General features: G+C 34.3%; 1 protein-coding gene across 1 annotated transcript; it reads left to right on the forward strand.

The window, feature by feature from the left end:
* The first annotated feature begins 623 nt into the window (after nt 1-623).
* On the forward strand, nt 624-10356 carry kra (basic leucine zipper and W2 domain-containing protein kra). The gene is made up of 11 exons (XM_089640235.1): nt 624-710; nt 1111-1182; nt 2053-2229; nt 2676-2779; nt 3045-3183; nt 4014-4179; nt 7804-7939; nt 8279-8386; nt 8661-8880; nt 9224-9346; nt 9605-10356. Exons 2-11 carry the CDS (start codon nt 1122-1124, stop codon nt 9631-9633), a joined length of 1263 nt encoding a protein of 420 aa, XP_089496361.1. The 5' UTR covers nt 624-710; nt 1111-1121; the 3' UTR covers nt 9634-10356.
* Nucleotides 10357-11236: the final 880 nt, after the last annotated feature.

The raw sequence follows: 11236 nt of genomic DNA on the forward strand, positions 1-11236 counted from the left end.
GCTCGCTTATTTCCAAGCGAAAATAGTGACCATAATAATAAATTCTAAATACCTACTGTAATATCAACAAGATTAAATTTCAAAATACTACAATGCAATATTTTTTAATTAATCATTTGAAATTTTGCAGTATTTTCTTATAAATTTGAGTTTATGTTGCCAGCTCGAGTAACTTTTCTGTGCAATATCCAAAATATTCTTTATGCATGTCGTGTAGGCACTTTAAATTGTTGATGAGTATGTTTAAACGATAAAAATACAAGTTGAAATATTTGTACACAGTAAGTCAAAATTCTGTCTAATAATGTGTTTTTATTAATATGACCATTGAGATAATGCAAGAAAAAATGATTAATATTTATTAAAATATTTCTCCGGTATTTCCTTTACGTTACTTGATGATTCTTGTATTATTATATTGTACAGACTGCTTATAACTAAACAAATATTTTTGGTTGAACGACAATGAATCGTTAAATTGTATTGATTAAAATAAATCATTGTTTCAATTTGGTTTGTTTTTATTTTAATGATAAAAATGCAACATGAAGTAGGTAATTTTAAATATATAACTTCATGAATTTTAGTTCTTTACTTGACCACCGGCGGATATCCGCCACCATAACACGTTGCTCCTCTCCTCACACCGCGTAGTACATCCTGAACTCTTAGAAAAAGGAGTCGACTGCTCCTTCTTAACCTGTTACATCGTGAGTATAGTTATTAATCCATCGTCAAATAACACTATATCGTTAGCTTGCATTGCCTTTTACAATAAAACATTGCATTACCGATCCGAATTAGTCTACTTTCCGAGATACTAACCTTGGCACATTAACCAATAATTTATTTGAGGGCATGCTTGGGTCGACACCTATAATGTGATTCAGCATATTTTTTACCGTTGTATATCGCAATAACCCGGCGTTTCTCTGCAAATTGACGTCAAATGCGTGTTTATTTGTCAATTTGTGGTAACATGTGCCGAGCAGCGTGGCAAGGCGTGCGATATATTTGAATCCGGACAATGACCCTGGACATCTTACATTCTTTTTGTTAAATATTTTGAGCTTGTGTCTTCGAAATATTAACCATCCCGTTTTGTTTCAGTAATATATTGTATGAGTCAGAAAACAGAAAAACCAATACTATCAGGTCAACGCATCAAGACCAGAAAAAGAGGTAAGAATTTTGACCTTTGAATACATTTTTAGCCGTCTTGTCACGCTTTCTCCGTTTCACGTGTTTTTCGAATGTACATTCGGCATATTATTGTATTGTGTAAAAACGTTTACACAACCGTATTTAATTATTTGGTTTAATAATATTGACGCGGATTTGTCTGATGTGATCAATTTTCAATCATTGTCGTATTACCGGAATTTCTGAACACGTCATTAGAGTTTTACATCACCATCGCAATAAATTTCTAGAAGCCGAGGTCTGAGTCAACATTTCACTATAAAACCGCGTCCTTATATCATATCTTGTTTTTGGAGGTAAAATAACCATGTTTGCTGATGCATACTAATTTGAGAACTGTCTTGATACATCAATTGACTGGACAGTGTTATAGTGTGCTAGAAAAAGTGTGGAACAATCCTACTGATGATGACCCTTTGAAATCATTGGTTCCTAAAGCTTTCAGACAAAATATATAATTAATTTTTTTAGAATTGATCATTTCAGGTGCAATTTTTTTTGCTTTGTTGCTTCATGCCCCCCCAATCTTTTTATAAATAGGACATGAATTGCCACTCGAAACTTACCTGTTACACATGAATGGGGGGGCTGAACATGCTGTTTTTTTTTTCAGTTATGTGGACCTACACATGTATTTTGTAGAACCCTCAATATTCAATCTGCTACTAGGTTAGGTTAGCTATATGTTATTGTAGAAAAGAGATATTTCATTTGCTAAAATTCTCTCAATCGCTTGTAGATTATTTTTTACTCAAATATTTTGTATTAAAATCATTTTTAAAATGGCCACTATTCTATTCGTATTTTGGTCAGCTTGTATTTATAAGACCAGTTTTTTGTTTCGTCCAGATGAAAAGGAAAAATATGACCCCACGGGCTTCCGTGACCTGGTCATCGCTGGGCTCGATAAGGCGGGCCACGACCCGGAGGCCATCTTCAAGTTCCTAGATGCCTTCGGCTCCAAGCAGGACTACCGGCGCTATGGAGAGGCGCTATTTGATATTCTCATAGCGGGGGGACTGCTCGGTAAGCATTATTACCATTCATCGTTATTTTCATTATCACTGTTTCTCAATATCCATTCCTGGTGTAACTGCCAGTTAAATGTCGTGCTAATCTTTTATTTGTACTTAAAATTAGTAAGGTTTGTGTAATAACAGTCCTTTCAATGTTCATTGGTTCACCTCGTTATATAAAGAGGTGACTAATTTGTCAATACTGATAAGAGTCCCACTTATATTTTGTGGTGAAAGATTACAATGAGTCATAAAAATTAGAAATCTAAAACATGCTTGAGAAACATTGATAATGCATATTTTTCATTCAAAATGATGATACCAAGGCTAGAGTTCTTGAAAATCAATGACGACAAAACCTATCGTTCGTTAAAAACTGACCGATTCATTCTTGGCGCAAGTTTGAATGTTCTTCAGGCTGCTGGTCTAATGTGAGGTTATGTTATTGTCCAACAGTTCCGGGCGGATCTATATCTCTCGATGGCGAGAAACCACACACAGACACCTGCATATTCTGCTCCCCTTCTGCAGATATGGAGGCTATGCGTAATTTTGAACAGGTGAGAAGCATTTTTGATTTTTATGTTGAAATTAATCACAATTTCTCTTATTTTTATATATGGTTGTGCACTCAATTAGAACTGGTTCTTTCATTCAATGAAAAGCGAGTGTCGTGATGTGCAAAATTAAATTTGGATCTAACTAGCATTAAATGCCAAAGTTGGCATCTTAATTCCTGAAGTTCCATACAGTGTAAATATAACCTAACATTCTTACCATGTCAATCAAATTGTAAATTATAAAAGTGTATTTTTTTTCTTAAAGGTTTTCATAAAAATGATGAGACGGTACAAATATTTAGAGAAAATGTTCGAGGACGAGATGAAAAAGGTTCTGGTGTTTATCAAAGGGTTTGATCCCGATCAAAGGATTAAACTCGCAAGGATGACTGCCTTATGGATTGGTAAGAATACATTACTTTATAAATACAATTTAATTTGTCTAAGACCTATGCTAGTTATTTGATGCATACTAATTTGAGAACTGCCCTGATATTTCAATTAACTTGACAGTGTTATAGTGTGCTAGAAAAAGTGTGGAACAATCCTACTGATGATGACCCTTTGAATTCATTGGTTCCTAAAGCTTTCAGACAATATACAAACTTTTCTTACTAGAGTCAATTCGTAGGTCGGGTCAGAAAACAGTTGAATCAGAAAACAGTTGAATCAGAAAAAGTGGGAATTTTCAAATCAATCAAAAAACCTGTTTTTGCTTAAGGTAGGTAAGAAAAGGCCACGGTTTCCGTGCACAGAAAGGTGTACAATACAAATTTTTATTTTTCCATATCGGTTGTGAGGTAAGGAAGCAGCATTGAAAGAACCAGCATTGAAAGAACCACAAATTAATAAATTTGGCTTATCTGTCTTAACGTCTCGACCCATGAATTGTGTATTAGTATTTGTTATAGGCACAGATTTTCGAAATTACACTTATCAATTACAACTTAATATTACTACGAGAAACGACTATATACACCAATAGAGATGAGTTTTTATTCAAAGTTCACAATTTCCTTTATAAAACAACCCAATCCAAAGTATGGATTACATTTGTGAAAGTTTCATTTCAATCTAAATTCAGACAAATTACTCAATTAACCCAAACTAAGAACCTATTTTGTGCATGTAAATAGATTCTTGTAGTGATTTCCATAATCTGTGTTGAAAAGTACAGCGGTCAGTCAAATAATTACCTTTGTTAGATAGTTATGTGTAATGTTTGTTTGTACAGGAAATGGATCTGTCCCGCCTTCAGTATTACTGGTGCTGATAAATGAGCATCTCATAAAAGACAACATGGCACTGGACTTCCTGATTGAGGTGTTCACCACATACAAACAGGAGAAGGGGATGGCCAGTTTAACAACTGCTCTGAAGAAAGGACAGATTGAAGGACGGTGAGTCAAACAAACAAACAAACTAACATACATACATACATTCCTCTACCCGACCTTTCAGCTGTGGATCGTCTCATTGAAACTAGTTAGATGCATAAATCACATTCATTTTACCTTCGCTCAACCCCTCAGACTAATTTGTTTGCTTTTGAGAACAGCTCGTGATATCATAGAAATCGATATGGCACATTAAAATGTGGTGTAAAGAGAAAACACCATACTTTTCACTTAAATCTAGATGTTAAACATGGTAGAATTATAATGTACATTTCAATGAAACCGAAGTTTCCAACTGCAAATTGAGAAAAATGTATGAAACTTAATGAATTTTTTTATGTATATATTTAAAACTTTTATATTTGCATTCAAAATTTATATATTTATTTCTAATAATTAAATTTGACTTGTGTATTTTATCACTTTTGAAAAACAGTTTTTAGTTTTGAGATATGTTAGAATTGTTTGGATTTTATTGCAAAGCGGAAATACTCCGACTTTCTGACAATATGCCAGAGGGGTTAACGATTTATGGATTGTAATGCTACATATAAACAGCACTAAATTTCTGCAAGCTGAGCCGTGAATTATGGGAAAGGAACGAAGCAAAACGGCGTGAAACGCTGCTTGCTTTGTTTCTGTCCCGTAATTCGCGGCTCGGCTTGCGGAAATTTTGTCTTGCTTATACGCACTCTAAGGCTAGCTTTAGACTTGTAAGTTTTTTTCGTAAATTTACGACTTCTAGCCAATGGGCATATTGGATTTTCAAAATGCAATATGCCCATTGGCTAGAAGTCGTAAATTTACGAAAAAACTTACAAGTCTAAAGCTAGCCTTATACATGTATATGTTCCCATAGTACTTTTTTCACTGGATGTTTTTTCATGACTCAGTGATATATGAAGTTGGGATAGATTAATGCGCCCACCATACTGGCATCCACTTCCCTCTGAGGTGGGGGTTATCTAGCGTGTGCTACAATCTTATCAGTCAGAATTGATTTAGTATTGCCCCTCTGTTATTGTCATTGCCACTGTTTGCTATCAATATTAAAATGCGCCAGGTTATCAACCGGGTCAAATCCTCTAAATTAATGGGAACCAGATTAGAAACCAAATCTGGGTCACAATGAAGAGATAGGAAATGATTTAAAACTGATATTCACTCTTCAGTATTATTTAATTAAATACCTTATACAGGGTGTATCGGCACGTACCCGACAAACTTTAACCAGCTATTCCTTAGCACATTTGGAGTAAAAAATGTTATAGGCACTTTGCTGTCCGGTAACATTTTTTTACTTTTAAAAACAAAAAATAAATAAAATTTCCACACTCCGTTACTGCCACCAGTATAGGGGTAAAGTACTTGGCAACGCCGCGCTACTGTCATCTCTTTCACACGTATTCTGTCTCAAGTCCCGTGTGGGCTTTTATAAGCAAGTGTGTCGAAAACCATCTTCGCTCTTTCCTACACACTAAATAATAATAGTTAAAAATGAGACGAATGATGCCATACCATTGTGATTGTAAAGCGCGCCAATACGTAAGTATACAACGAAACTCGAATAAGAATTGCCAGGTGGGTTTTTTAATCGCTTTAATCTGACTTCAAACAATAATTAAACACGTAAAAATTATTTAATATAATATTACAGTACAGTACTTTGAACCTTCGCAATAAATTTATTTGATTTTAAGTTTAGTTTGTAGAACTCCATTTCAATTTAGAGATTTTTTTTAATTTTTAACAGTCTTATTATTAAATTTTTAAAAACAGTGTGTTTATAAACAAGTTCTGCTAGTTGTAATTATTATTACGCGTGACAGCTGTTTCACCTTCTGACGGCATTATCAAACTGTGGTGAAGCCACTTAACAGACGACGTAAGTGATAACTTTCTATTTTTATTATCCTGGCTTTATTGATTTCCGAGTAAATTGTCGTAAATTATTATTTGCTAATTCCTATTATTGCATTGTTTAAAATTTCACTTAATGTCGTTGGTATTTCCAACTGATGACTCAGGGGTTTATTTCCCTGAATAATTAAGTATTTTGGGGTCTAATTATCATGCATTTCATAACATCCGATATATCTACACAATTTTTATGTTGAATTGGGGAAAGTTTTATGGCTAAGGGAAGGAGTGGAAGGTGAGGAAGTACCTGGATATTCAGATCTGGTCACCAAATACGGCTAGTCATTTCAAGCAACGTTTAAATTCTGAACCTGGATATTCAGATCTGGTCACCAAATACGGCTAGTTATTTCAAGCATTGTTTAAATTCTGAACCTGGATATTCAGATCTGGTCACCAAATACGGCTAGTTATTTCAAGCATTGTTTAAATTCTAAACCTGGATATTCAGATCTGGTCACCAAATACGGCTAGTTATTTCAAGCATTGTTTAAATTCTAAACCTGGATATTCAGATCTGGTCACCAAATACGGCTAGTTATTTCAAGCATTGTTTAAATTCTAAACCTGGATATTCAGATTTGGTCACCAAATACGACTAGTTATTTCAAGCAACGTTTAAATTCTGAATTAATTAATCAATTACGAAAAAGCGTGGGGTTAAGAATATTTTTTTAAATTATAGTTGTAATTTATTGTCGATTTTTTAAAAAATTTGCGATATTTTAAATAAAATTTAATAATTATTATGTAAATAAATTAGCAATCTGGCAGCATTCATTTGCAGGTGGGTCAATCCAATGCAGTCATGACGTTTGTGTGAGTGCTTTCCTTTGTGTGAGTGTTTTGCGCAGCAGTTTTATATGAACCGTTTTTTGATTCATCGGGATTGTTTTTAAAACTATACATTCTTTGTACCTTCAAATTACTGGAAATAAACTTAAGTGTGTCAAGCTGTTCGTTATATTCCGGTAATTCTGGAAGGCTTTTAACATAAGCAATAATATCCATAAATCACATTCCGCGAAGTTGTAAATAACTAAATTTATTAAAAAATATACGTTGTAGGATAGCCTAGCAAGTAACATTTTGACAGAGCACTTACGGTGATTTAAAAAACAACGGCGCTGTTCAAATAATCCAATTATTATTATTGATAAGTACCTAAGTGAGGAAAATTGTTTTTAAAAGTGCTCAGAATTATTGGACTTCGATTATAAATTCAGGAAATCTACTAATTAGTTTCTTAGTTTCAAAATTAGACTATTTAATACGTGAAACGCGTAAGAGGTGAAACCAGAGCATTCCAGAGGTGAAACAATTTAGATACAAAAATAAAACTGATGTGTACAATACAAGAAGACAATCAGTGATTCGCATACGAAAAATGTGAATAATCATTATTGTTAAATAAAATATTTATTTTCTGGTACTGGATTATGTAATACGGGCTTCGTTCGCAGCGACACGCGAGCAGTTGCGACGTTGCTTTCAAATTTTGACAAAGGATAAAACAGTGGTGACATGTGGTGAAAATATGTTTAGTTAATTTTTTATTTAAAAAAAACGTTACCGGACAGCAAAGTGCACATAACATTTTTTACTCCAAATGTGCTAAGGAATAGCTGGTTAAAGTTTGTCGGGTTAATGCCGATACACCCTGTATAAAATTTTCACAGTAATGAATTGACTTTTTTTTGTCCATAGATTGATGGAGTTTGTTCCTGCGAACAAGCGCACGGAAGAATATTTCATCAACCTGTTCTCTGAGAAGGAACTTGGAGATGTGGTGCGACTCCACAAGGCTCAGGCCAGCCAGGAAGCACGCCGAGATCTCACACAGGTAACACACCCAGACAAACCATAACTCGCAAAGAACCTGCTGCTTTAAGTATGGTCTGTCGATATAATATAATTGATTTGTGGAGATTTAATTTAGTTTTCATCTTCGAAACTGATCTCATTCCCTGATGCATACTAATTTGAGAACTGCCCTGATATTTCAATTAACTCGACAGTGTTATAGTGTGCTAGAAAAAGTGTGGAACAATCCTACTGATGATGACCATTTGAATTCATTGGTTCCTAAAGCTTTCAGACACTATTTATTACATTTACCTGTGTTCCATTTTGATCCACATTCTATTGCATAACTTCAACAATTGTTTTGTCCACTTTCTAGGTTCTTATGGATGACTTGGCTGATAACAAACCTCTCCGAGAAACAATATCAGACCTTAAAGATATGGCACAAAAGTGCAACATTCCCGAACACGAAATAGTTTCAGTGGTAAGCATACATGATATTTTACATTTATTATTTGTGGTATACACAATAAAGAGTTTTAGTATTGAAATGATGAAACTGATGACGAGACTGAGTGGTTGGCTGTAGTACGAAGCCAGTTTCGTAACAAGTATTTTGTTGCATTACAGCCTAGTACAATATCGGCTTTCCATCACTGATGATTCGGCAGTCTGATCTCGCTAAAACTCCCCTCACTTGAATCAGTAGTTTGTTAATCTATTTGAATGTGTTACTAATGAAAGATGTCTGCTTGTAGATCTGGACGACAGTGATGTCGGAGACAGAGTGGAACAAGAAGGAAGAGCTGGTGGCGGAGCAGGCGGTGAAGCACCTGCGTGCCCTCACACCGCTCCTGGCCGCCTTCTGCAGCCAGCCGCGATCACAGCTACAGCTGCTGCTCAAGGTGCAGGAGTTCTGCTACCAGAACATGAACTTCATGAAGGCTTTCCAGAAGATTGTCGTGTTGCTTTACAAGAGTAAGTTCAAATCATTTGTCTTATTCTTGTCTCCTGCTGATCTCAATATCAAGAGTTTGTTTGAACCGGCTTCTACTATTGTCATTATATTTTATAACTGGTGCTGCACTTAATTAGAACTGTTTTAACATTTCGATTGCTAAATCAGTGTCGAAAAGATGCTATATTAATTATGAGACAAAATTACTGATAACTTTAAAGTCATGAGTTCTAACGTTTCAAACATCACTATTTAAGATCAAGTTTTCATGTATCACCTATTGATAGCTAAAGCCTTCCTAGGCGTGATCTGAATGTAATATTTTATTATCGGTTAACTAACTAATTATCTTGATTGTTACAGCTGAAGTAGTTTCGGAGGAGGTCATACTGAAATGGTATAAAGAAGGACACTCTGCCAAAGGAAAAATGATGTTTGTCGAACAAATGAAGAAGTTTGTCGAGTGGCTCCAGAATGCAGAGGAAGGTAAATACAAATCCTTATTATGTTTTTCACAACTTATTTACTGAAGGATGTTAACCTCAAATGATGAAACGATGACGAGACTGAGTCTTGTGTTGTGTTTCCTAAACATTTGTTAGTCAAGTCTTTTGTCTGGCATCTGTTGGGCTGCTAATACGCTCCGACTATTATGATTTTAGGTACCTGATTACTTTCCTTCTTCTGAGGTCATGGACTTTTATAAACTGTTATTATATCTCTGTTTCTTTTCTTTCTTTTCAGAATCTGAGAGTGGAGAGGAAGAGGATTAAGGAACAGTTATCCGGGGATCTAATACATGCCGCGTATTGTCATTATTTATTTTAATACATTTTTCACTGGATGAATATAATATTATTTTTTTATAATAAATCAATTATTGATATAACAACAACACTTCGTTTTTTATCGAGAAGTATTCCACATTGCGAGCGTTATTTAATTAGGAAACTAAATCCCTTGTATTCAACTAATACAATTATAAAGTTGGAGACATTTTGGAACAAATTTCACACAGCAAATGATAGTGTTTTTACAATATTTTTATATCTGAGTCGCAGTATTAAATCAATTTGGAAGTCACAATTCTTACAACCTTCCAAAACCCGATTCATTATTTATAAGAACAATTTTACTGTAGTTAAACAAATAATTTTATATTGATCATTTTATGGACCATGTTTCGACTGTTAACTTTTTATTTCATTCCCTTTTGTGAAAGTTGTATAAATTTTTAGTGATATTATGTTGAATGATTTATCATTAATAAAATGACAACATTTCGGGCATATAGACTCGAGAACAATTAAATCCGTTGCTTGCTAAACTAATAATGTGGAATATCGTAACCATATTACAATTATTTTAGATACATACAACACGGTGTAGGTTGCTGTTACTACGTGTACCATTATGTTTATAAAATCCATTTATTTCACCATTTTTATATTTAAAGTCAATTGACAAATAAATCGGAAAAACCTTCTGACATTTAAGTTTCTTTTATTTGATTTCTTTCCTTCCCCTTGGAGTTATGCCTGTGTCAGACTTCGCTGTACTCATGGCTTGGCCTATTTCAGCATATTGTTCGCTTGCATTCCTGATGGGAATGTATGATAAGCTATATGCTAAAATAGGCCAAGTCACAAGAGTAAAGCGCAAGTGTGTCAGACCCATTATTCCCACCTGGTTTTTTTTTAAAATCAAATTATTTGGCATCGTGAATAAATTATTTTATGCAATATTACTTTGTGTATAAATTGTTCTGAAAGGTTAAAAAATAATTTGTGCAATTCCTGCTATGGCAACTATAACAGCTTTTGAATGAAAATTTGTAAAAATGTACAGTTGCTTACTCATGTTGAATGTTTGCATCAACCAGTGAAGTAGTAAATTGCTTTGTTATGTGAAAATTGATACGGCTGAACTCCACTCATACCCATTGGCACACTTGCTTTTATTTTCTATGATCATGCCTACATAATCTGGCAATTTTACTTATATATGGGACATAAGTATAATATTATAGCACATAGTTGCAGGTCAGAAGCGCCATTGACGCAGCAGAATGATTGTTTCGCTCTGCAATTGACAATCGTTCATTCAATATGCTTTATCTACCGAGCCCTTTTGAATAGAGTTTCATTGCAGAATGAGATTTGTTTTACTTTGCATTGTATCGCAATTGTCCAGAGTTACGGAAAGTAAAATTAAAAGAGCATCACTTTATTTGCACATTTTCACTACTGTTTCCGCAGACATCAAGAAAACAGCAACCGGGATGAAAATATTGACGAGTCGATTGAAGTTCTGTCAATCGCACTTCAATGATGTAAAAAAATTGATAAATTGATCTTCTGTTTTTTGCTAGCCTAA

The sequence above is a fragment of the Hesperophylax consimilis genome, chromosome 15 (assembly GCF_061612785.1).
Source record: "Hesperophylax consimilis isolate HC1 chromosome 15, BYU_Hcon_1.0, whole genome shotgun sequence".
Lineage (NCBI taxonomy): Eukaryota > Metazoa > Arthropoda > Insecta > Trichoptera > Limnephilidae > Hesperophylax > Hesperophylax consimilis.